At 27.6% G+C, this 27,798-nt stretch overlaps 3 protein-coding genes and 1 non-coding gene across 5 annotated transcripts; 2 read left to right on the top strand and 2 right to left on the bottom strand.

The window, feature by feature from the left end:
* The first annotated feature begins 825 nt into the window (after positions 1-825).
* On the top strand, positions 826-27,798 carry Mesr3 (misexpression suppressor of ras 3). 2 transcript variants are annotated; one of them, XM_074257497.1, is made up of 4 exons: positions 826-1,224; positions 23,181-23,451; positions 25,743-25,955; positions 26,098-27,798. In XM_074257497.1, the coding sequence occupies exons 2-4, from the start codon at positions 23,191-23,193 to the stop codon at positions 26,440-26,442; spliced, it is 819 nt and encodes a 272-aa protein (XP_074113598.1). In that variant the 5' UTR covers positions 826-1,224; positions 23,181-23,190; the 3' UTR covers positions 26,443-27,798. The 2 variants fall into 2 exon arrangements, with proteins under 2 accessions (XP_074113598.1, XP_074113599.1); XM_074257498.1 differs by lacking the exon at positions 826-1,224 and adding an exon at positions 16,855-16,878.
* On the bottom strand, positions 12,676-13,738 carry LOC141536881 (uncharacterized). The gene is made up of 2 exons (XM_074257660.1): positions 13,623-13,738; positions 12,676-13,549 (listed from the first exon to the last, which is right to left on the bottom strand). The coding sequence occupies exon 2, from the start codon at positions 13,484-13,486 to the stop codon at positions 12,710-12,712; it is 777 nt and encodes a 258-aa protein (XP_074113761.1). The 5' UTR covers positions 13,487-13,549; positions 13,623-13,738; the 3' UTR covers positions 12,676-12,709.
* On the bottom strand, positions 14,214-15,541 carry LOC141537007 (uncharacterized). The gene is made up of 2 exons (XM_074257846.1): positions 14,921-15,541; positions 14,214-14,686 (listed from the first exon to the last, which is right to left on the bottom strand). The coding sequence occupies exons 1-2, from the start codon at positions 15,399-15,401 to the stop codon at positions 14,214-14,216; spliced, it is 954 nt and encodes a 317-aa protein (XP_074113947.1). The 5' UTR covers positions 15,402-15,541.
* Trnat-cgu (transfer RNA threonine (anticodon CGU)) lies at positions 27,206-27,278 on the top strand. The gene has a single exon. It is a non-coding gene; the product is annotated as a tRNA-Thr (tRNA).

Raw genomic sequence — 27,798 nt, 5'->3', positions numbered from 1 at the left:
AAAATTTCTAATGGGCATTTATCACTGTATTAGATCTAATACGGTTTCATTCGATCATGTCAGTAAATTTTTTTATGAGTAAGCAGAGCCCTTTTCTAAAAACCTTATCACACCATCGAAAAGAAGTATAAAAGCAAATTATAAATATTATAAAGGAAATAAAACCCTTTCCTCACAGAACAATCAAACAAAAACTTGTTCATTGTTCATCTTCGTTTCAATTATATTTACAATTATAATTATTACAGAACTCTTTTGCCTACTTGTTTACAACTCGTGAGACATTTTACCGTAAAACTTCTCCTCACCAATTATAACGCTATTAAAACAATGCTCGTAAAGCATAGTCTTGTCTCCGATTCCCATCAACCTATAATAATAAAGTCTGGTGTCAACGTCAATTGTTTCCGTGCACCCAATTATCCTACTGTCAAGTGTCTTTTCCGCATTATATCAATACATATAACATAACACAACTTATTATAAGTGTTGTAACTTATAACGGAATAGTAAAATATGTATTAAATATTACGTGTCATATCAATCGAAATCGTTATGTTAAGTAGTCGTTGTCTCGTAACAATAGCAATATAGTAAGTTAAAACAGAAGATACTTCAAAGGTATTATATCGTAAATGTCAGGTGAATTTTTTTGGTATTTCCAAGGGACTCTCTAGCACGAGTTGAGACCGAGAGTGTCATCTCCAGTGCGCAAGAGCATGCTCTGGATTTTACCAAGCCTACACTACTACATTTAACTTCTATATCTATATATCTATTTAATATAACTCGTAGCTATAAGGCAAGGAGTAGATGGTCGTTCCAGCTAGTAGCTCGCGGCTGAATCGTGACGCACAAACGCTGTGTTGCCTCAGTCCTCAGTCTAACGCCATTCACCGTTGAATTAAGACCTGCGCGTTTTCCTCTCTTCTATCTGGTATTGTGATTTCGACTGAAACTCAAATATTAATACTACACTATCTAACAACTAATAACTGTTTTCACTCGCTAATAATTTGCTAAATCAATACCATTATCGGTCAGTGATTACAACTATTATTTTTTCTATACATTTTTTCGTTGTTTAGTTAAACTATTATTTATAGAGTGAATTGTCAAATGGAATTTATCTTAGTGAAGTGATTAATTATTTTGTTATTAATTTGCAATGTACATATCAAAGGCATAAATCAAAAATTTTATACACAATTATTCTGTTCAAAGGTAAATTTTTTTTATGTTTTCTTCATTCAATGCTTGAATTATTGCGACATTGAATTTTTTATTTATGTTAACAGTTTAAATTTGTTCTAGATAAAAAAAAAAATTATCAATTACAGTAGTATATGAATAGTAATTCTTGATGATGAATTTAACATTTATTTTTATAAAATTGAAACTAAAAAATCTAAAAGTTTTTAGAATTTTTTCAAACCAAATAATTACAAAAAAAAATTTTTTTTCAGTTTCACATGTAGAAATATTGTAAATCCGAAAGAATACATGTTTTTTTATCTTTAATTTATTTTTTATATTGAAACTAAACATTGATCAGATATTTGCTGATGTAAGCATAAAATAAGTCAACGATTTTTAAAAAATTTTTGACTAAATTGTAAACGAAAATCTGAAAATTTCACAGGAAAAAGGTTTTTCAAAATGCTTAGTGCATTTTTTGTATTGATATTTTTGTAATAATAAAAATATTTATTTATAACTTGAAAATTTTTAAATTTAAGTCAAAGAAATCATTATCAAAAAAATGTTTTTAACAAATATATTCACATTTTTTTTTAAATTTCCATTAGTGGAATTTTTAAAATAATTTGCTTGTTGAAAAAATTATGAATTACTTTATAAATTTTTTTTTTTACAAAAAATTCCGTTTAGAAATTTTTATGATATATTTTGTTTTGTGGTTTTAAAAATTATTATTGCAGCGATATAAAACAGAACAATATTTGATACGTAATATTAATTACAATGAATTAAATCATTGTTAAATTAAACAAACATTCTATTAATGCTAATTACTAATGAACGTTTGCGTTTGTGTTTAAATTTATCTATTCATTTTTATTTTCGTAATACGAAGAGATATAATTAAGTGTATACGATACTTTGGCGGGAATAAAAATGGATTTTTCATATAAAATACATGCGGGCCCTCTACTCGAGAACCGGACGCTATGAAATCATACCATATTATATCCTCATGTACGATCGTGAGATATCTTGAGTACACACAGGATGAGTTTTAAGAAATAGATCCTGCTAACACGCTACATATTTTTCTTTAACCAATTTTCCTTCCTTCTGTGAAAATAATATAAATAGTTAATGGTATAATGAATTGTAGAATTAAAAAAAATTTTGATATTTTGAGCAGATGCAGTGGAAATAATTAAGACTTGGTTTGCTCTTTATTTGACTACGAAATTATAGTTGATAACTTGGTATTGAACTAGATTTTGAGATTAAAGAAAAACTTGAAAACATTATAAAGAAAAAGATTGGGTAATTTTGTCAAAAAGAGAGATGGTAAATAAAATTATAGTCGAGTCTCGTTATGAGTCCTATTAGTGTTTCTCTTATATTAACGCGAGTCTGATTAAAAAAAAAAAAAAAACAAAACAAATAGGACTTAAAACGAGAATCGACTGTATTTTGGAATTTGTTAAACCTGAAAAATGGTCGATATCAAAGATAGGAGATAAGAGTTCATTTGAGTTATGTAAACTAATTATATATTATCAGATATAATTAAGTTAAAAAATGTTCATCAGTTTCTTTAGTTCATTTTAAAGATGTAATCAATTATTTACATATTATCAGTATAACTTGGAAGTTCTAAAATTAAAACGATGATTCGTTTTGAATGATCTATAACAGTTAAAAATTATACTGAATTTAAAATAATACTTTTAAAATTTAGACCAATTTTAAAAATTTCTTAACATTCGTAGCAAATTATTTCTTTCAGATAACTTTTTTTTTAATTATAAAAAAAATTATTTATTTCTCGTTGTTTAAGAATTGCTAATAATTACAAATAAAAATTATACTAGAAATCAAATTTTTGCGAGCAAAATAAAGTAATTAACGCTGGAAATTGCTACAAATTTCCGACAATAAGTTTTTCGTCTATTGTTGATTTCCTTTCAGCTGGCTATTGTTTATTTGACAAAGAACAAATCTTCTCTTCTCAGAGAAATTCGAAAACTTTTTCATCGGGCGTATAATAAAACGATATCATTCGACCGCAGTTGGACTCGGTCTAATTTAATATAGACTTTAAAATTTTTAAATTAGTGAGATGGACGGTGAGGCTTAATGTATATAGAATAAGCGAAAGTAAAATTTAGTATAGACTGGATAGCTCAAATGGTAGAGTAGCCGACATGTCATCGGAAGGTTCTGGGTTCGAATCCCAGTCCGAACTATTCGAATTTTTTCTCGCATATTCTATACACTCACATTAAGAAGGTCCTCTCCCTAATCCTTTCTCAAACCTTTCCCACAAAAATATCCTGTTACGTGAATGTTGGAACGCTTCATGTAATGATTATCCGTAACTCCTATTCTTTCTCGCTTCACAGCATTATTTTCGAATTTGAACTTTAAAATTTTAAAATTCTATACAACTCACGCCTCTGTGGAACTCATAGTTCGAAACAGGCGCATAGTTTAAGTTTTAGAATTTTTTCTCATTTAAATATTGAAATTTTTATATTTTGTTTAAAATTAATATTTACAACAATTTTTTTGCTAAACAATTCGAAGATTAATTTTTTTGCATTTATGATTTTTTTACACTTAGACTTTTTCGCATGAATGATTCATTCTTTTTATTGTTATTATCTTTTCATTTTTCTTTTTAATAAAATATGAACCTTGATATGAGATAAAATAATCAGGAGGCGTTTCAGCGAACATATGTGGCAACTGGATCAGTGTGTCACATACACAGCCATCAAAAGTGAATGATAATAATTTTTAGTGCACACTTATCATTCATAGCACGAAAACAATATTTTAATATTTTTATAGACCTGAACTAATAAATAGCTGACAAATCTAGCTATAATACTAAATTAAAGCAATTTCGTGCGATGTATAGTTTACGCTATTGCTTTCTTTCTTACTTACTAGTTCTGCTTCTCTTACAGACCATCTCTTATTCACTCCAACACATGATCATTTTTGCTCCCTTGACTAGTTAATGATAATCAATTAAAAAAATATCAATAATTTCCAAAAATGTTAAGTAAATTATAAGTGTAGTATTCTAATAAATATCAATTTTTTTACAAAAATCTGATTATCTCTTCAATACAAAACCATGAAAATTTTTGGTTTTCACGTTCTTCACTCTTAATTGCAATTATCTCAAGTTTAGTGTTCGAATAATAATTACATTTTGATACTGTTGATAACCACACAAAAATTTACAATTTTCTGATTTACAACTTGCCCACAGCGTAAAAATCACCTTGAGTGTTTAAATAAAAGAAGATCAAATACGGTCCAAAATTTTTAAAGCTTAAAAATATATTAAACATTAAAATATATTCGGTAACTTGTATACGTATACTGAAAAAAAAAAGAATTAACATTATTCATGAGAAAAATTCTTCAACCAAGATAATCTTTTTGAAGAGCGTCATCATCTTGATTTAAGCAGAAAAATTCTTGAACTGAGAAATTTTTTTTGGTTAAAAAAAATTTACTTGACTTGAGAATTTTTTGCCTTGTTTCAAGACAGTGAAACTCTTTAAAATAATTTTTTTGGTTTAATTAAGTTAATTTTTTTTTCAGAATAGTGTTAAAAAATTACGAATTAAATCTAATGAACGAATAATAAATATAAATGTTTATTACAATTAAAAAAAATCAAATTTTCTACAGTTCTCAAATATTTAAAAAATATTGTTAGAAGTGGCAAAAAAAATACTATGAGAGCTACAGCTCTCAACCATTTGTTTATCATGGGAAATGTTTTTTTTCTAATTTCTGTAACTGATTAATGGATCATCCTGGTGGTAAGAACAGGTCATGTTCTGATAGGAAGTAGAACGTTTCATAAAAAGGTCTATAGTCTTTTTTGGATAAATTTACTCCTTGAAACGTTATCTGAGGTCAAAGTTGAACTGACAAAAAGTTTTAAGCTTTTTTTCTCTTTTTTCGCGAATATTTTTAATTTGAATAAGATCATAACAATAGTTTTGTCAAATAAATTGGTAGAGTTTATTCCCCAACCTTCAATCATTCATTACTCAAGTTAATATTTGACATCTCGTTATTTCTTATTATTATTTTTATTATCATTATATTTTATACAAATAACGGGTGTGGTTACTATATCATATTTATTTTTTCGAAATGATATTCTCATGCCCTTGACTCTACAATGGAAGTTAGTCATTGTTGACTCACCTCGACTTAATTTTTTTTATTGTTATACTTTTTATTCTTTAAAAAACGATGCCGTGGTTATTAGTAGCGCAACTTAGGTCTACATATAATATACAACTGTTGAGAAAAGAGGAATGAAATAACTTTCTCGGCATCACATGCGGGGCACAAGGTCAGTTGAGAGTTAAAAGTTTAAGCCGCGGGACGTCCAAGGTTTTGGACCTGGCTCTCAGATCAGGTGCAACAAACTTGAATAGAGTACCATGCGAGAAAAGAGAACCAGAGATCGGACATCGGACTAAGTATGTTTAATTTTTCCATTACATTATATGACCGGTATGGGTCTTTCGTATGTAAAAATTACGAGGATAAAATGCCTGGAGGCTTGAAGAAGTTGGTTCGTTGACCGTATCTTAATCTTTACTCTTTACTTCTCCTATATTACTCATTTTCTTTCTTTTTTCCCCTAACATTTGTGCCTCTTCGTCTCTCTCTTACCTGTTTTTACCATCTTCAAAAGATATACGGCATCGAGACTTTTTTTACCTTTCGAATGTCTGCAACCTGAACCAAAAATGAATTAGCTGCGCGGTAACCCACATTGTAAATATTCTTCGATGTAATATTCATTTATTTTTATCAACATTTTTCAAAACTTAATTATTAGATTGCTTACTTTAAAAAATATAATTACTTTTCATGAGCGTTTTTATTTTTTTAAGCCAAAATTGCTTGTAACGAGTAATAGCTTTATCAATTTTATAAAAACGTTCTCTTATTCATTATACCTTTTGCTTTAATCTAAAAACAATATTATTAATACAAGAAAAAATCATAAGAAATACGAAAATAAATTTTTCTCATATATTTGTTATACAAGAAAAGATTTTTTTAGGCAAATTGATAGCACAGTAAATTTTACATTATTTTTGATTTGATTTTATATCTTTTTAATTTTCGTGAAATACATTTTATTAACATTAAATAGTTTCGTTTTAATATAGATAGGTGGCGAGAGGTTGTCCAAAATTCTTCTAAACAGAGCAGAATATATAAAAAATTTAAGTACCATTCAACAGGTCAATTCGATATTTTTTTTCACTTGACACCCGAGTTGAAAAAATTGACTTGAAAAAACTTAACTGCTAGACTAAAACAATTGATTTGTAAACAAAAGATTTATAAATCTGACTGTCAACTACTTTTAACAATGTAAATACGTCTAAAAAGTACACAACTCAAAAATATTCGTACTCAACTTGAATTTAAATTTGTACAATATTAGCAATTTCAATTACTAAATAATATTCATTTACTTTTACTACAAAAAAAAATTCTTTTTCGGCACTTACAAAAATAAAATTCTTTATTTGAATAATTTCTCCTTGAAATTATATGTTTTTCTCAGTGCAAGACGTATTTCGGTGAAGGCGAGTAATAACTTACTCGAATCATATTATGGAAATAATACTTTCATAACTGTATCATAAATAAAGGATTTTATGCATGTTGTGTCAAAGTATTTTTTGTAAAAATTATAATTTACTTCATAAGCTTCTAATTACACGTGATTAATTAAAATTAATTATGTATAACTACTTGAATTATTTAATGAGTACGGTTTTTTTTTTATTTTTATTTCCAGTTAGAGTCATTTCAATTTTTAAAACATATTTTTTCACGAGATACATTATAAAATTGCATTTAATAGTGAACTGAACGCCAAGTAGGACATTCCATCCCATGAGTCTAATGTTAACTAAGCCGAAGGCGAGGGTGGCAAACATGCGAATTACTACGTCTGATTACTCTCTGACGTGCTATATAGTAATATTATTCACTGTGCCTACAACAGATCATATTTTCGCGATTGACATGAAAATATGTCGGTCTTTGCGTCAAATCAGTTTACGTATTTCCTATTAGATGAAATAGTAATTTCCTTCCCGGTAAACAGAACAGTGTTTATATCAAAAGTTTCTGAGCGGATTTGATAAAAAAAGTTCTTGCATACAAGTTTTTATAAACATATTTTTATGCGCATCTAATTATTTTATCAAGATTCTCATTGGAATAAACATAGTGCATATTAAAATGAAAAATAAGTCAATTATTTTTAAAAGTTTATTTCATCATAGAAGAGTCGTAAGCAGTCATATAATTAAAAATATTAATGAATAAAACATTTATCGCATCATAAATTACTAATAAAAATTCAATATTGTTTTTAAAGTTAATACCATGCAGTCAACTCTTAATTGAAATATAACATTTTTTTCTTTTTCACTAGCAAAAAGAATGTTATATAAATTTTTAATATCTATGTATGGTTGATTCTCAGATTCCTGTTAAATTCTCCCTGCAATTTCTGGAACATTGGAACTCTAAGCTTAGAAAAATACTTTATTTTAACATTCTGTAAATATTGCTTCAAAGTAAGAAGTAATTTACTATCTCTTAAATAAAACACTTCTTTAGTTTATCTTTTATTATTTTTGTTTTGAGGATTGTTTTCGGTAGTTACTTTAGAATAAAAAAAATGATAATATAAAAGTATAAAGATAGTTTGTATTGATATTTGTTTTTTTGTTAGAAAAATATTTGAATAAAATCTAAATTTTTCTATCACTTTCAAGATTTGCCATAGTAACATTTGTGAAATGGGTGATATGTTGTTTTGGTGCACGCTATGGATTAGCCGACGTCAATGCCAAATTTTTTATCAGTTTTTTTTTAACCAATGTTAGCTGAAAGTCAGTCAATGACAGAGTTACCTCTTTGACTATGATTTTTTAATTTTTTTAACATTTACGAATACTTTTGGTAGAGTATTATTTATAAAATTGAATAAACAACGATTGTTATATGTCAGTAATTTGTCGAAATGAAAGCACTTCCCCAATTGCTTCGGTTTGTGAGGCACAATAGCTTTTTTTACGGAGCTAATCCCGGAGTCGTTATGGATTTTATTTTCATTCGTATTAAATCGATCTAAAACATTTCCGCGTAGATACTGTAGAATAGCTGCTTTTTATGAAAACAATAAAATAACAAAACTTATATTTAAAATGAAATCTATGTCGAGATTAAATAAACAAAAAGCTTCTTGCGCATTTACTTCGTACTTAATCCGCGTTTACAATATAGATTTTTTAAGTATATCCTCTTGTTTTGGTTCTATTACTCTAATCGAAGTTATGTTCAAATTGACGATTGACTTTTTTTTTTTTTTTTTTTCATTAGATGACTCATATTTTCAGCATGCTTTAATATTAGTTTTGCATTTTATTGTATTAAAGCGCGAGTTGCTTTTAAGATATTTGTCAATAAAATATTTATAACAACTAATGTCAAGCATTTGCGTTTTTTACGAGAGAATGAATTTTTGCTGATCACTCTATTTTCATTTTCAACTTATTGAAAATTATCATCCACTTTTTAGTTTGTTTTTCTATTAAAGTGTGTTTTTCAAATTGGTTCTTAGTCGAAAAATATATTTCATTATAAATGAGTACCATTTATTATAAATGTAATATTATAAATTTTATGCAAAAAAAAATTATTCATATTCTTTGATATTTACGAAAATTGTGTTGTTTTTTACTTGAAAATTTATAATTATTTCTCATTGAATCAATACATGATTCTTACTTTTATCAATTTTTAAGACTTGTTAAAGTGTACAAAAAGTTTGGAAAATCCAAAAGTGCACGCCTCATAATCTCATATTTCACAATAAAATTGATTAAAGTAAAATATAAAAAATTCTTCACGCCATTTGCGTGTGCAGTTAAAAAAAAAAAATATTATTTTTTTTAAATATAAAGACACTTATTCTTCTTGTGGCTCCATCTAGAGAGAAAAAAAAATCTAGTGATGTTGCAGGGTATAAATAATCGGTATCTAGGTATTTTAAATGTTTAGCCAGTTCTGCTTAGCGTCTGTATATAATTCAACAATAATAAAAAAATAAACAATAAGTATTTATTTTTCGTTATTTAGTTCCTGAATTCTATATGTTTCTGTAAATACAAAAAAGCATGGAAGTCTGGTATGTCACAGTTAGCAAAAAAAAAACATTTTTTATTTTTTTTTTTATTTTTTTTATATTTTATTATTATTATTAAATTTCGTATATACTCGTTATACACAGAAGTACCAAAAAAAAAAAAATGAACTGCTTTATTTCATTTTAACTGGATTAAGTGGCGCCATCGTTTTCACGTGAGGAAAATAAAAAAAAGAAAAAAAAGTTCGGTTTCTGTACGTGTATGCGATAGTGAATTTTTTAAAAAGTTAATTTAAAGAAAAAAAAATACGTGAGCTAGAGTACTGAAATGAAATACGGACCCAGTTCATCGCAATCTTGAACTAATAAAAAAAACCCGGTCTCGAAATATCAATTCGTTCGGGAGTAATCGTTGGTACATCCTAAATGGGGTGACATCCGGACGTCCACGTAAAATTTTTTTTGAAACGTTTTTTTTTTCAAAATAACAACAAGAAATGATTTTAGAAAGTAAAAGATGGCTTAACTTAAGTGTTTTCTCGGTGTACACTACTTAAATTATTGTATAAGTGTAATATGGTTGAGATAGAGGCATTTAAAGATCGCAAAATTGCTAGACATTGACGAGTCGAGTGTAAAGCACAACCTCACGCGCCTCGCGCTATGAGGCGTGCAATTAACATGAAGATTTCAATAATTGAATTGAATGGAAAAGAATTAATAAAGATTAGGTATAAAAGATAAAAAAAAAACTACGCTCATGACCCGACTTAAATCTTAATTAAAACAATTCTCATGAAATTTTAGAAAATTTTTAAATCTTAAATGAAAAAAATTAAATTAAATTTTCAATTATTCATGGCAAAAAAATAATGGAGCATCACATCTTAAAATTACGATATTTCGACAAATGTCCATGTTAATTAAAAAATATTTTAACATTAATCTATCCTATGTTACTATCATTATTATTATTACCATTATTTTCATTACTAGAAAGCCACAACTACTCACATTGACACATGTCTTAAACATTTTCCTTATCGAAGTATGCGTCAGTTGTCATTACAGCCAGTGTTGCATTATAGGACATTTTTTTTTCTATGCACACTATCTTCCATACACACAAACCTGATTCATTTTACCTCAACAATCATAATGATAACCATACCCTTGCGACTTTCAAATCATTCTGAAATCAGTCTGAAAAAATTCTGGAAACGTTATGGAATCATGATGGTTCCAGAGTGGTTTTGTGCCTATTTTCCAGCATGAAACCAGAGTGAACCCAGACTAAAGCCAGAGTGGAATCAAATAAAAAACAACTGTTACGCTCGGGAATCGAATCTGGGACCTGACGCTTGAAAGACTAATTCTTTACCAGTTTACCGATGAGAATTACTTGAATATCAGGGTTTTTAACAACTACAAGTAATGCAAATCGTATACACGATCAATGCGTAATGAACAAAATTTTTTATTTCGTTTGTAAATTATTAATTATCAATATACACTGATAAAAAGATTTATTAACTATTAATAAATTAATTTATTCGAAGACAATTATTTAATTGGTTAAATTTTAATAATTTAAAATTAAAATAATTTAAAATTTAGCTCGATCAAATATTAAAAACAAATACATGTAAAGACATATAGTTATATATAAATTATATGAAATCATATATAGATTATATATGGTTCTATAGAATTATATATAATTTTTTTTTCCCGGATCAAACTGATCCCTATGTGAATTTCTAGTATTTTCAAAATAAAATCTTTTTAAGTCATACAAAAATTCATAACATTTAAAAATTTTTAAATAGGGAACCAATTAATAATGTATAATACTAAATTCACCTGTTGACTTCATAATTTAATATAATAAAGATAAAAATAGACCTTTAACTAATTGAAAGTATTTTCAAATTACAAAATTTGTTATCTCTTATTTTGTAGAATGAAATGGTTGTTAATTATGTAGTCGAAAAATGCTATATGATTATCAATTTATTAACCATTTGTCGTCTAACTGTTAATATAATTAGGTAAATTATAAAAACTCAATACACTACACTCGTGTTAAAGTTATCATAAATATACTAAGGACAAAATTGAGAATTATTTGAATTTACTCTGAAAAGCGCTAAACCCACGTTGAAAACATTTTCAAGACATTCTGAAAACACTCTAGTTTCATTTTGAATTCACTCTGAGATTACTCTGAATTCACTCTGGGATTACTGAATTCACTCTGGGATCATTCTGGATTCACTGTGATTTGACTCTGGAAAAAAGGCACAAAACCACTCTGGATCCACACTGGTTTCAATATGATTTCACTCTGACTCTGAATACAGAGTGATTCCAGAGTGAGGTGAAGGTTGCAAGGGTAGTCATAAATTACCAACTTTAACCAGAATTAATAAATATTTGAGTAAATATCCTCACTTGAATTTAAACACAAACATAGCTTAAGTTGTATATTAGGGTGGGTCAAAAAAATTAACTATTTTTTTTTTTTACAATTAATACGGAAAAATGGGTTACTAGGCACCTTAAAAAAATTCTCACCAAATATGAACTCTTAATTTTAATAGGAAGATCCTCCGCGTCGCAGTTTTTCATTTTTTTCTCAGTCCAATAGAAAAAAATTCATTCCTCATCATTAATTGGTCGTACAGAAAAAATTTTTTTAAGAATTTTGTAGGAAATTTAATGCTCTACAAAAAGGTATCTTATGTTTTTTCCGTAAACCTCACCATTTCACTAATATTGAAGATTTAAGATTGATTATTTTAAGTCAAATGTCACTTTTGTTTATGAATTTTATAACTCGGCAAGAAATGGCTATTATTGAATGGGCAATAGAAATTTTTGTAGCAAATTAACTGCTCTATAAAAATGGTATCTTATGTTTTGGCGATTAAATTAATCGTTCAAAAGATATTCATCATCAAACTTTCATGTATATCGATTTTAAGAGTTTTTGATTAAATAATCGAAAAATTTCAATTTAATCTATCAGTTTTGAGAAAAATTTACACGAAAAAAATTTTTTTCATCAACTGAGAAACTTCAAAATGTTTTTCAAGCTTTTTTTATGTGTAAGTATTTTTATCTACATTTAAAAAAATAAATTGTACATTATTTATCGCTTAGTTAATCATTTATCAATAAAAAAAGCAAAGTTTTCATTATAAATATATTATGATTTCAGTTTTAGAGAAAAAAATCTCCAATTAGTTATAAGAAAGTTTTTTATTTCAATTTTCAACTGAGCTATTTATTTTCAAACAATTTTTTGTTGCAAGTAGGGTAGTTTTTTCGATGCTCTTTCACAACTTGCAATAAAAATTGAAATTGCTCTTCGTCTTTCGTTAAGCATTGGTTATATTCACTTACTAATGCGACACCTCGCTCTGCCACATCATTAACAACTTTCAATTGTGCGAAAAATTCTTTATTTTCATTATAACTCTCATCAGTAGACCATAAATCAATATTTTTGTCAAGTAAATCATACGGCAGATCAAAGATCTGAAAAAGTTTTAATGACTTCTTAGAAACAAAGTCACTTATATTTTTTTGCAGAATTAAATGTAAATTTTTTCTATCAATAATAAATCTTCTTGCTTTAGAATCTGTACCTTCGCGAGTCTTAACAGCTTCGACAATATTCTTCTTTATGTTTAATGGAACGGTATCATCAAAAAGTGATAAAATAGCAAGTTCATCACTTAAGTACCATAAATGTGAAGTCATTTTTTCACATGTAGCCAAGGAAATTAAAGAATTAATTTTACTGTACTCAATTAAATTTTTCATAAACTCTAAGTCGTGATTAGCAGCAGAAGTCGCAGAAGTTGATGAAAACCAAGCTTTTACATACACCATAACTATGAAAATACAAAATTGTCGAAGACCATCCAATTCTTTCTTAGAAAGGTCAAATTCATCTCTAAAAATAAACATTTTTAGGCAATAAATTGCCTTTGCCATCCATCTTGCATGATGAACTGCACCAGGACGCTTGAAGAAAACTTGCTCTCGTGGCATTTCTCCCAGAAAAATTAATGACAATTCCAATATTTCTTTATAGTCATCTCGGGGTTGCGATAACTACCAAAAGTAATCAATTATTCGTAAAAATCAAAAATTATCCTCTACACTTAAAATTGTATTTAAATAATACCTGTAAGTATCGCTTAATAAATGAAGATAGATTATTTTTTTCATTCGTAATAATATTAGCAACAATACTATCTTCAACACCAGATTTATACTTCGTTTTATCGAATGTGTCCCAAAATTTTTGAATCTGCCAAATATTGGAACATTTGGTCCGGATGATACTGGCCAATAGACTTCGAATGCACTCCTTAAAATAATCTCATAAATATGATGGCGACATGGTAACCAAATTAATTCTTTTCCTAAGGCCTTTTCAATTTCTTTACATGTACCATGATGGATTCCTGTATAGTAAAAATAGATAATTACACTTTAAGTTCTGTATTTAATAAAAATTGTAACGCATATTTAAAATCTATAAATAAATAAAGAATTATAACTAATGGGCACGTGTCGAAAATTTAATTAATGTATGAAAACAATTCAACTAGAACGATGAAAATAAAATTTTCTTTTAAATATTTTATCATTGATTAGTTACCCGTATTAACCGCAGTCGTGTCAAAACACATAGCCTTGATGTAACTAATAATACCCCATTGATTTAACGTTGACAAGATGGTTGCTGTTTGATTTTCTGCCGATCCACTATTCATTTTGGAACTCCAAGTAACTGCTCAGTACCAAAAGCAGTCAAAATAATCGGTAATCGATCCACAAACTTCGATTCAGAAATGTCATTCAGTATTTTCCCATCCCAATGCACGACATATTTATCATGAGCTTTGAAGTTATCTTTTAGTCCTATAGCAATGTCTTTTCGTAAGAGCATGCGAGTTCGTTGAATTGTTCGATAACTAAGAGTTGTATCTTCTACATTAACACCAACACTTGATAGAACTGGAGCAATAATGAACATCGCATTTCTACTACTAACATTAGCTCTGTCGAGTGCTGAGATAAGCTCTGGAGTTAGAATATTTATTTTTGCTCGTGTTGTCGGTATTTGAGGCACATACTCTAAATCTGAACCGAAATTTGTAGCTTGACTTAATGTAAGGGTTGAAGATGACTCTGATTTCTCACTTCGAACAATCTCATGGCTGGTTGAGGGTTGATTCAAATCTAAAATAAGCGTTATTATTTAATTAATGGAAGCAAAAATATGGAACTCATTCATTTTGACATCAAATAAGGAACACAAAGAGTTTTTATTTATCATCTACGAACATATTGACATTTATGATATAATTAATTAGAAAAACAATAATATACTTTATTATTCATAATTTATAATCAATTTAATTTATTTTCAATTCTGATTAAAATTTATAATAATTAAATGTTGTAAATACTCACGACTTTCATCTACTTCCATCGTATTCATAGTACTGTTTAATTTATTTGGGTTATTTGAAAGAATTTCTTTCCGGGTATCACTTTTTTGATTTGAATATAGTTCACGAATATCATTATCAAGCAGTTTTATTGATTCATGATCTACAATATCAAATAATGCTTTGATTTCATTCTGAAATATTATTACATTTTTGTTTTGGGCTGATGATTTTTTTCGCACAAAAGATTTTTGCAATTTCAACCATCGGTTATGATAGCGAAGAATTTTTTGTATTACATTAGTTGATCCACTAGTCGGAATCTGGTTGTTTTTCCATAGTTCAATAACTTGATCAGTTACATTTTTAGCACTTTGTTTGATAGAACATTTTAACACTTTGAGCTGATAAAAAAAAACACTCATAACCTCTTTCACTGTTGGCAACTTACGTTCTGAAATTTTTTGTATGGGTTTTCCGATCAAATGAATTTCCTTATCCATATTTTCGATAAATATATAAATTTATGTAGTGACCGCAAAATTTGTAAATATTTAATCGTTTTATCACATATACAAGATCATAACTTGTGGAAACACTAAAAATGCTGTAGAAAATGTAAACAAATAAAAACAATATAACTATAAAGAAAAATGTAGGTGGCGCTAGTTCACAAGGGAAACAGAGTAAATAGAATACAAAACAAAATTCTCTACAGAAGAAATTTTCCCAAGGACAATATACAGCTGTAGTGGAAAAATTTTTAAGACGTTTTGAAGACGTTATAAAAAAACAACATGATCGTGATTTCTAATGATGAAAAATAAAAAGTTTGGAATTATTGAATAAAAATTTTGAAAACAAAATTCAAATAATACTTACATTAAAGACAAAAATGAAATTTTCTCAAAACTGATAGATTAAATTGAAATTTTTCGATTATTTAATCAAAAACTCTTAAAATCGATATACATGAAAGTTTGATGATGAATATCTTTTGAACGATTAATTTAATCGCCAAAACATAAGATACCATTTTTATAGAGCAGTTAATTTGCTACAAAAATTTCTATTGCCCATTCAATAATAGCCATTTCTTGTCGAGTTATAAAATTCATAAACAAAAGTGACATTTGACTTAAAATAATCAATCTTAAATCTTCAATATTAGTGAAATGGTGAGGTTTACGGAAAATTATAAATAAAATACCTTTTTTGTAGAGCATTAAATTTCCTACAAAATTCTTAAAAAAATTTTTTCTGTACGACCAATTAATGATGAGGAATGAATTTTTTTCTATTGGACTGAGAAAAAAATGAAAAACTGCGACGCGGAGGATCTTCCTATTAAAATTAAGAGTTCATATTTGGTGAGAATTTTTTTAAGGTGCTTAGTAACCCATTTTTCCGTATTAATTGTAAAAAAAAAATAGTTGATTTTTTTGACCCACCCTATTGTATATATATATATATATATATATATATATATATATATATATATATATATATATTTTCCATTACGCATTCCAAGTTTTACTTCGAGCAAAACGTTCAATGGCATGGAAAATTTTTTCACTAGATCGGAACGATGTTTTCAGTTAGACACATATATAAGTTAAATGCATAAACTAATACAGATGTGCAGACCATAGCGTGCATAGATGTCCATCATAGCATATACAATCTGCAAGATGTTGAACAAGAATTTTCTCACAAACATTGTTTGATCATATGCATCTCGGATGATAATAATAATGATGACGACAACGACGAAGATGATGATGACGATGAGTCATTGAGTCTCTTCCAATTAATAAAACCTCTATGTATTGTGTAAAAACCATACTTGAGTACACAAGTACGAGGGGGTAGAGTAGGGGGCTATTCCATATCCGGTTTAATGTCTCATATCCAGTGTCTCACGTCATGCGAATAAACAAGTTCACGCGGAAGAAAGTAATGAAGAATTAAATAAATCGGGTAATAACACACGATACTTACAAAGCTGCTTACACTTTCATTATAACATTTAGTCGTTTTTTTTCTTCAATTTATTAACGTTATAAATTAATTTAATGCAATCAAATTTTAATTAGGTGATCTTATTTTTTTTTCATAATGATAATGATAGATGAAACATTTATTAATCAATTATCTTGTTAAAGGAAACTCGTTAATTTTATCAAAGTGACAGAGCTAGGAGAAAAAAGAAATATTTATCTTCATTCACCATTTGAGCATAAATAAGCGATAATACGACGCAAATACTTGTGAAGAAAAATAATTATGCATAGATACACAGCATTACGTCAGAGATACTTTAAAAGCGTTTTTTTCCTTTTTTTTCATTGTTTAAGTGACGGTTAAATAATGCCAATATTTAATATTTGTTTTCCCTTCCCCATTCTGCAAGTACAAGAGGTTTTATGTTTCTATGCTGTGGGGTATATTTTTTGTTTGTTAATAATAATGATATAATCAAAGTTTGAAATTATTTTTTTTTGTTGGTAAAGTTGAATTTCAGATCGTTAGTCATTTTTTTGTACTATTGAAAATAAATTATTAAATTTTATTAATTTTTTAGAATTATTGAAGAATTTCAGATTACCCTCTCGACATTGATTTTTTCACACGATAATTAAAGTTTGTAAATAACTTAGTATTGGAATATTAAATTATAATATTGCGGGAGTTGTAAAAAGTTCATGCTGACATTGAGTATTGAATAATTCATAAAATTGCTTGGGTTTTATTTATAATAAGTAAACATATCGAACTTTTTTTTGTGTTCCATATTTTCAAATTTGGTAAAAACATTCTGTGGTTCAATTTTTGCATCAACTATTATTATTTTCTTAGTGATTCATCCAAATTATATATAATTGTGTATAATTATATAATTGTGTATTTTTGAAACAAAAAATAAACTATTTTTTAAAATACGGAGCCCAGTTTCCGACCATTTAAAAGTCTCTTTTAATGGTAGTTTGAAACAGTTATGATAAAACTTTACTTTGAATAAATTTATTATTTCATCGGAAAATCTAGAATGTTCTTAATAAAATCTTATTGATTAATCGTTTCTTTTAATTACTATTGAAAGTGAAAAATCTGGAACTGAGCTACGACAAATAATTTCTTTTTTTTTTTTTTTTTTGATAATAACAATAATTTGTCGGATAATGGATTAAATCATTCAATTATTCTTTTGATTTCCAATTTTTATTAAATAAATAAATGATTTTTCATAAAAACATTTTAATTTTAGCTCGATCAAGTTGTTTTATCAGATTTTTCTATTCTGTTCATCAATTTTGTCAATTATGTTTCAAAAACATTGGTTAATTGCGCCCATATCTTAATATTAAAATAGAGATTAAATATATGTGAAACCAATTTATTTGTGATGTGATTGATTGAATATATCATGAGCATGAAAATATATGCAAATTCTATAGTCAGGCGCGCGCTTGCGCGCGCAAATTTAAATTCTAGTTTAAAAACGAGCTAAAAATTTTTGCATAAAGATCCTTTTATACTTCGATAACCTTGAACTTCTAAACATTGAAAAATAGTTTCAGTTTTTTATTACAAATGATAAAAAAAAGTAACTTTAACATTTAATGACATCATCCATTGACATTTCAAATTCATTGACTTGAATATAAGTACGGAGACTGACACGGTCAATTAGTTTCATTGCACCCATGCTATCGTTAATGATACCATTAAGATCTGACAGTTGGAGTTGAAACCGAGAACGGACATATGCTTGATTACTCATTTAATTAAACTCGAGGACAAAAAAACGATTTTTGTCATTTTAGCTCGGATGACTGTTCATTGTTAATTATATATTTTAGTAGATAATAATAATTTTACTTCACTATTATTATTCTATCTATACTATTGTAATTATATATTATCTCACTTGGAATTAAAAATAATTTAAGCATTCCACAAAACCATGTAATAGCTGATAAAAAAAATTCTTCCGATGCCTCAGGTCAGGAAAGTCTAATTAACTCTCAGCTCCTAGAATTAAATAGTGTAGTATAATATGAGTTTTATCTCTACATAACTGAGTGAAAAAAAAATTATGAGATCTTAACGTAAGCCAATTAAAACACCGCAATGGGGTCAGTGTACTTCTGTATACCTATGCACACGTACTTTACTTTATTTATTTACTTTATTCACATTTAAATGTTTTCAATAAGTGAAAGAATTTTCGAAGATTTTTTGTTCGATAGTAATCCATTGGTAAAAATTATGTTTTTTGAAAAGTTTTTCTGCTATTTCGAATGAAGTTTTACTAATTTTGTACCACGAACATAAAGTTTTTTGAAGAAAATAAAACTAAGAACCTGTGGTGACTATATATGACTGCCGATTATAGAGGGTAGAGTTACCTCTACCTTCCATACTGCCGACGATTACGACTTAAGAACAAAAATCTTTTGCCTAATGATTTTTTGGTATTTTAATCATAATATACATAATTTGAGTACTTTTGGAAAAAATAATATTGTCATGACATGTTTAATTATCAATCATTCAATGGAAAATATAACGCAAAAGAAAGAAAAAACTTAAAGAACAAACAATTAGGCACGACTATTTATGGTCATGTCTGAACATTTTTTTCGGGACTATTGAAAACTTCTCAAAAAACTTCCTATAAAAATAGGCTATTGCCATAAATATATAAAACCATGAAAGGAGATAAAGGTACCAAAATTAACTATATATGGAAATTTGATAAGAGAGATTTGCCTGTCATAAAATTTTCCTCATTTTCTTAATAATATAGATTAACATTTGATATATGACAGCATTTACTTATGCGAAACAAAATAAATAAATTTTATCGAGCGTGAAAATTTTAATCTATTTAACCTACGCTGAAAAATAATTATAATAAATTAAATATCACTGAAAACCATATGAAACCTTAAAAAGGTACAAAATCAGATAAAGGCCTTTTTAATGAAAAATTTTCTGCGTCGATTAAACATTACATACTCTTGAATCAATGAATCAAATAAAAATAGTTATCGACCGGAGATAATAGATTGATCTCTTGAGCCAAGAAAACAATATTCAAAACCAGAAATTCTCGAAGCTTGACAACTGGTTATCTTTAAAATGTATTTTTTGCAAGGAATATTTCTCTTGAATTGAGATAGTTTTTCTATCAGCTATCAACAAAGTTTATTTCAGCTTAATTCAAAAAAATCTTCACCTACTTTTCAAATCTGAAACACTAATTATTCACTATTTTTCAGTCATTTTCACTGTTTCAGATTTAGTGAGTGAAGTATAGTTAATGAACTCAACAGTCTTAGTTAGCAGAAATCGAAATTACCCAAGTTCAAATCGACTTTTATAATTTTCAGTTGAACGATCTACACTGGCAGCCAAGCAAATTTCATTTTCAAAAGTTTACTAGGTCAAACCTCACAACATTGTTGTGTTCATGCTCATAATTATAATAACTAAATGTATGGTACAGAATTTAGTTTAAATTATTGAAAAATAATTATTCTTCTCGACCGAAATAGTTTTTCAGATTACTCAAGTAGTTACAATGTTATAATCTATAAGTAAAAGTTTTACCATAATTGATTTAATTTTTATCCCAAAAATGAGTAATTCAATTATAGTTGTTCAAGTAAGATTACAAAACATCACTATAATTTTTATTAAAATTCCTTCTAAAATGCAAAAGAAAAAATTTCATTTTGTATTGAGAGAAATATTTTAACTTCTGCAATTTAGATTGACATTTAAAGCTAACATTTTAGGATGCACGTGGCTTCCAAAATTTGGAAAGCATTCTTGTTTTTTCTTATAAAAAAACATCGTTTGATGGATGTCGGTGTGTGCATGATAGATAACTCAGTTTGGATCGTAATGAATGTAACTAGACACGTATAGAGGAAAATACGTAGTCGCATGATACGATATACATTCATACATCACCGGAAGTCCATTCTCCGTCATGAAATACCAGTCGAGTGGTAGTCGTTGTTGGGCATTGTTTCCAAGTACGATAAGGTTCCTCTATTCTCTATATATTTTCATATGTATCCTATATAATTGTTGTTGAGCCCCCCCCCCCCCTTTGAGCATATACATACACATATACATCCGTAGGAATATATAGATATAACTAGATCTTGGACTGTTTCTCAGGCAATCAGACTAGACATACTCTTCCCACGCTTAGTTTATTTCTTTTTATCGCAATATAATGTAGATCACTTTGCTAAGAATTCGAAAATTTATCTCCTATATTATGAGTTTTCATAATATTATGTTTATAGTTACTCTTATTAATAATCTGGTACGTGACTATTCAATCGCTTGAGTGGATGTAACGGCTCCACCTTGAAATTTTATTTTACTCCGTTCGTATATTCGATTACTTAACTGTATTTATTTTGTTGGGAGTTAACCTCTACTCGGAACTACTTTATCTCACCGTTTAATTAATAAATTATCCGTAAATATCAATTTAATTATAGTATTAATATTATTTTATAAATTGAAGTATTTTCTGTTTTAAATTAACAAGAAAAGATATGTTAATGGGAATCTATAAAACATGAGACAAGATTAAATTCAGATCAGGCTGTCAGAATTTTCATGTTATTGTGTTTTTCGTTCATGTTCAGAAACTTTTCTTATTAACTAAAAATATTTTGCATAAACTTAAAAAGCTATTACTAAAATAGCCTTGCTTAATGAAATAAATCATTTTGTTGGTTATTTTTTTATGATTTACACGTCAGAACGAAAGAGGGCGTTCAATTTATATGAAAAAAATACTATCCGCGGAAAAATGGACACCGACATGAATAATTCGGTATTTTATAATTCTAGGCAAAACCATACTCGGTCATTACAACTCACGTAAAAAAAATTCGGTACAAAAATAACTTTGGTAATAACTGCTCGGTACAAAAACAACTAAAATATTAATATTGCTAAGAAAAGAATAAGTATCTAAATAAGGGGGCCTAAGGGCGAATTTCCGGTTTGAGTCCAGGGACGAACCCCCAGTGGGGGATAGCGGGCAAAGCTTCCCCCCCTCTCTCAGATATCGATATTAAAAGTAATGACGATGATTAATTTTTGAAGTTCAATACGAGTTTTTAAGACTTCAGTCGTCATGATTTTAATTCTATGTTTCTTGACTAAAATTTTAATAACAGTATTTGGTTAAAAAATATTTTGTTTTTTGTTATGATTAAAATTTTGGGTGATCTAGTTTTTCTTTTACAGATAATCTTTTTTTCTCATACTTCTTTTGATACTAATTACAACCAAGGGACACCAAATCGTCATATTAATGTAATAAATCTTAAAAAGTAAAAAATTGACTCGAATGGACTTCTCCACACTAATAGAAAAGTTAATTTGATTAAAAAAAAAAAAAAAAAACATCTTGAACCAAGAACACCATTTTGAAAAACAAAAAATATGTTTCTTGAGGAAGAAGAGCTAACTTAAATAGTTGTACACTAAATATATGATCGGGAGATCCAGGTTCGAATCCTGGTTGGAACCGTCCCCGTATTTTTTTAATATGTTTCTTGAGTATAATCTATTCGTATAATAATATAGAAACACTAAGTTCTAAAAAATTAAATAATATTTACAAATCATTTGAAATGTCAACAGACCAGACTGACTGTCTTAATATGTTTAATCGCTTTTATTCCATATATACACTCAATACCAGCAAAAATTTGAATTAATACACTAAAATAAATTAGTTCATAAAAGTTAAGACTTATAAAGATAAAAATTTTATTACCAAAATATTACTCTTTTTTTTATTATAAGAAAATTTTCGCAACATTTTGAGTCAGAAAATACATTATTTATAATTATGTGAAAGTACTTTTTCACTCTCAAAAATTTTTCCTCTGTCCTCTGATTTTCCTCAGTCTTTGAGATATACATACCACCAGTTTACGACACTTGTCCTATTTTCTTTATTCAACCATCACATTATTGTAATCATGGAATACCATCTTAATATTTATATTTATATCCAAATTTAATTGATTGTATCTTTACTGATATCTACATTCTGCGGGCTTGATTAATTATTGTGAAACTTAATTAATTTCATTCAGATATTGTAAAAAGTATAGTTATAGCTTAAAACAATTATTGAAATAAAGAAATAGACTACTACAGTTATTAATTTTTGTAAACTATTAATTTATTAAAACTAGTTAATTTATTTATTTGTTTACTTTTTCCAGTTAGCATACAATGAACGGTGCAGCGTACGCTTCTTCCTGTCCAACATTACAGTCAAATCTGTCCCTTCACAGTTCGTCTTACTACAGTGAGTACGGTAATACAAGTCAAAGAAGACGATTGTCATCAACAGGTGAAGCAGACACGTCAGCCACGTCGAGTTACGAGGGAAGTGAAGGCAGTTCGGAGAATAACGATGAAAATCGGTTGGAACCAGTCACACAGCTTGAACGAGAACAGCTCGAAACTTTCTTTCGTGGATTAAAATCACAGGTAATTATTTACTTTTTTATTTGCTTATCCTTCTTCTTTTGGGATGAGTTGAACTAATCGTTCTACTAAATAGTTTTTTACCGAAAAGAGGTAAAGTTTACAAAAAAATAATTTTTTTTCTCTGCAGACTAGGATTTTCAAAACAATTAAAAAATAAACAGTTAATAAATCATAGCAGAAATATTTTTTGCTTAAATATTGAAGCTTACGAATGATTCATGAAATTACATTTTTTGCTAATCTGGTACGTCCACTATCTTATCTTGTTCTACGTTATTATTTTATTTTATTTATTCAGTACATAATTTAATATATTTTCACTTTGTAACTTTGGAACATTCAATGTTTCTAAAAAGAACCATCAATTTTTATTTATTATTAAAATAGTTCGATCAATATTTATTCATCTGTTAAAGTTAAATACACTATCAGTTTTCATTACGCGTTACGATTTTATCAAATCAAGCTATAAGCTTTATACTTGGAAAATCCAGATTTATATCATACTAAAAAAACACTTAATGTTATTATCAAATATATATTATTTACTATGCAGTGTAAATATTTTTCTGTTTTATTAAATTGAGAATAGGTACATGTATATTGATATAATAGTGATCTCATTATGATTGTTAAAATATATTGATTGATAAAAAGGGATTTAAAAAGTGAATTTGTCACGACCTATTTTAAACTTTAAGATTTATTTTTAAAAAAGATCGAAAGTTTTTAGATTACCACTTTTTATCTCAATGAGTAAAGAAAAATTTGTAAATTATTAGAATCATTAGGGTCAAAAATATTTAAATTCAATGAAAATTAACGTGTGATGCAAGAATTATTTTTATGGATTTGTTCGAATCTTTTGAAACATTTTCACACCTTCACACAATCACAGAATAAAAAAAAATTTATTCGCATTTCAAATTGATCATCTGAAAATTTGAGTTTTTTTAAGTTAAACTACAGAAATTTCTCTTCCAGTATAAAGTTCTAAACTTTCGGGAAAGTTAAAAGTGATTTTTTTCTTCTAATTCTTAGAAAGATTTTTCTATCCGAAATTCATTTATTTATTCCACAGAGATAAAATTTTAATTATTGTCTTTTCCATTCAATATTTTTCAACGCCGTACTTATCGATATCCTTATATTACATACAGTATTATCAAGTATTAAATTACTTGAAATTGAAAAAAAAGATACATATGATAAGTACTTTGAGAGTATGAGTACTGAGAAAGACGTAATAAAATAAATACTCAGAAGAAAAGATTCTTGATGTTTATGTTTCACGGGATTTGTGCTGAGAGAATATATGAGAATAATAAAAATAATTTTAAGTGTGTTTACGATATACAGAAGAGAAAAAAATGAAAAATGTTGCTGTCACTTATGCGCCGAAAAAATATATTTGGACCAAAAAAAAATTCAGGAAAACAAAATTGTTTTTGATGAAATTTTTCCATTTAAAAATTAAAAATATGACTATCAATTGTGGTTGATGAAATTAGTTAGCTTACAAACGTTGATTGCACAATTAAAATATCTTTTCTAATTGAATAATTGAACAAGACCTATTCAATATAAATAACGAGGTTAATCATTTTCAATTTTGTCTTAACATTGATCTGTCAATTACAATCGATTGAGAAAAATGAAGGTAGTAACTTTCAAAATGTTGCTTCTTTTTGAAAATACTAACTTAATAAATAAAAAATAGTCCACTTATGACGTTGTTTATTAACAATTATGTTTACGTCCGTGCAAAAAAAAATTAATCTTACTAGAAAATCGAGCGTATTATTACAATTATTGTACACAGAAAAAAAAAATGTTCTTGAATATATAATTTTGAAGAACTTAACATTCTTGATTTGAGTAGAAAATTTCTTGATTTAAGGAAATTTTTCTTGATTTAAAGAAATTTTACTTGATTAAAGAATTTTTCGTCTTGATTCAAGGCAATTTCCCTCTTCAAAATTATATAAGATGCAAATTCTATTTTGTGCTTCAAGAACCTCAATTTTTTTTTATCTTTTATTGGCTTTAAGGAAAATAATTAAACTTTGGCCCTTAAAACAAAAGAATGGAAATTATTTTTAGTTTTTTTATACGACATGAATTGAGAAAATAAAAAAAACTTTATTATTGTAAAAAAAATTGAAATGATTTTTTTGATAAATTAATTATTTTTAAAACATAAACTAAGGAATGTAATTCATCATGAAACAATTCTTTTTGCACGGAGAATTATTTTTACAAAACCTAAACATAGACATTAAATTTTGTAGGTATTCGTTTGTGAATCCCTGGCAAATTTATATCTGGGTAATGCAGCGCAAAGTGAGCATTGGGATCTTCGATTTACCGGTATTCCAGTGGTGGTTTTAGATCTAGGTGAAACACGATCTCGATCGAAACGACGTATACAAATCTTACTTGCTGAAAGGGGTACTTGTTTCACTTTATGGCGTGAAACTATCGACAATTTATCGTCTTACAAGGTAAATACTTTTCTTAACTTTTCTATACAACTAACAAATGTCACGTAATGTCGATACAAGAACATATAAATGGATAAAATAAAAATCCGATTGTTAACAAAAGTTTAAATTAGCATATTTAATAAATGAAACTATTTGACAGGTATCTGGACCAGCTTTCCACACAATGTGTTTATCATCCGATCACACACGCTTAGCAGGATTAAGTTTCGACAACTCAAAAGCCGCTAATGATCTCTGGCAGCATATTGAACGTCTCATTTCTTGTCCGGAGAACATAAGCCTCTCAGTGCCCGGCAAGAAGAAGAAGAAGAAACAGCCTCCACAGAAGAAATTTGTTTTACCTACGAAGAATAACATCAGTCAGCCTTGTCAGTTTCAACATATTACCAGTGTCGACGCCACCGACCGATCGCGATATTTTTCTCTACAGACTCTCGTTCCTAAGTTGAATCATATCGAACATTCTATTCAACCTTCTATTTGATTTATTTTCTATTTATCTATTATTAATTATTAATGATCGTAATCACTGACAAATTCCACTACTAAGCTTCATAATTAAAGAAAAATTACTTTACGGTCTATCAAATTAATTAACTACCTACCACTAAATTATAAACAGATTTTATGCTTTAAGAAATAATTTTTCTATTCGTATGTTCTTTAGTTTGAAATACAGCCTTTAATTTTTAGATTTTCATTGCAAGGCCTTATTTTTGTTTAGTATTCTATTAATAGCAATAATAGAAATATAGAAACTTTCGTTTCATATCAAAATATTCATATTTTAAATTTGATTCGCAAATCGATCGTCGCAAAATATGTCAAACATTTCACAAACGAGAAAAACAAAATGTTAAAAAATGTCAATTATTTTCTAAAAAGCGATGAAATTTATGTTCATTTTATGGAATTAATTTCCTAAGGGCGATAAATTAAAAATATAAAAAAGTTATCTATAAGACACCGAGTAATTTTGTTATTTTCATAACGCTAATGTTTATGACTATCATCAATTTTAAGTCATAAAAATAAAAACTAATATAATAATTGTGTAGGTTTGTTCAAAATATCTTCAGCTAGAAAAATACATATCGATACTGCTATTTTAATACATCGTATCCCACAAAATTTGACAAATTGACTTTTTTTGAAAAATAGAATCATAACAATGTTATGCAAGTCGTATTAAAATTTTAAAGGTCAATCCACTCTTATAAGGTGACTGAATAGTAATTACGGACAGTGTCTCGGATAGCTTAACTGGTAGAGCCTTTGGCGCGTAACCAAATGATCCGGGTTCGATTCCCGGTCTGGACTGTCCGAGTTACTTTTTCAGTTACCGAAAATTCCTACTGAGTAAAGGTCCCCCCCTTCCCCCTTATCCTTTATTTCCCTACGTCCCGAATTTGTCTTTAATGTCAAATTTAGCTATCATATATGGCCAAAGGCTCTTGCGTTATTTTCAGTAGAAATAACACTCAATTAGTTTAAATACTATTTTTAAATAAATATTTTTGTCAGTCGAATCCCATTTAATCAATGTTAAAAATGAATCGTTTTTACCGTCTTCTGTAAAATTTTCAAAATATGGGATACGACGTATTAGAATGGCAGTATCGATATAAACAAAAGGTTAATTTATTAATGACTTTTTATTAAAAAATAGATACTCCGCTGAATATTTTTTTAGCTTTAGATATTTTTAAAAGAGCTTATTCATCAGGATAAGTTTGTACAAGGATATTTTTTTGACATTTTTATCTTTTTCAAAAAAGAAGTTGTTTCAAGATTTCTTCTTGATTCAAAACTATCACACAGAATATTAAAAAAAAAAGAA

Source organism: Cotesia typhae, unplaced genomic scaffold (genome assembly GCF_013202065.1).
Source record: "Cotesia typhae breed Kobodo isofemale line unplaced genomic scaffold, CoteBio_Ctyphae scaffold_45, whole genome shotgun sequence".
In the NCBI taxonomy this organism is placed as follows: domain Eukaryota; kingdom Metazoa; phylum Arthropoda; class Insecta; order Hymenoptera; family Braconidae; genus Cotesia; species Cotesia typhae.
Note: the sequence above shows the minus strand (reverse complement) of the source record. Positions and strands in the feature narration are given on the sequence as shown.

Coding starts and splice junctions, on each gene's coding strand:
- LOC141536881 (XM_074257660.1), bottom strand. CDS start 13,486: ATGCCACGAGAGCAAGTTTTCTTCAAGCGTCCTGGTGCAGTTCATCAT.
- LOC141537007 (XM_074257846.1), bottom strand. CDS start 15,401: ATGGATAAGGAAATTCATTTGATCGGAAAACCCATACAAAAAATTTCA. Junction 14,687..14,920: donor GATGGAAGTAGATGAAAGTC/GTGAGTATTTAC, acceptor CGCTTATTTTAG/ATTTGAATCAACCCTCAACC.
- Mesr3 (XM_074257497.1), top strand. CDS start 23,191: ATGAACGGTGCAGCGTACGCTTCTTCCTGTCCAACATTACAGTCAAAT. Junction 23,452..25,742: donor TTCGTGGATTAAAATCACAG/GTAATTATTTAC, acceptor TAAATTTTGTAG/GTATTCGTTTGTGAATCCCT. Junction 25,956..26,097: donor ACAATTTATCGTCTTACAAG/GTAAATACTTTT, acceptor ACTATTTGACAG/GTATCTGGACCAGCTTTCCA.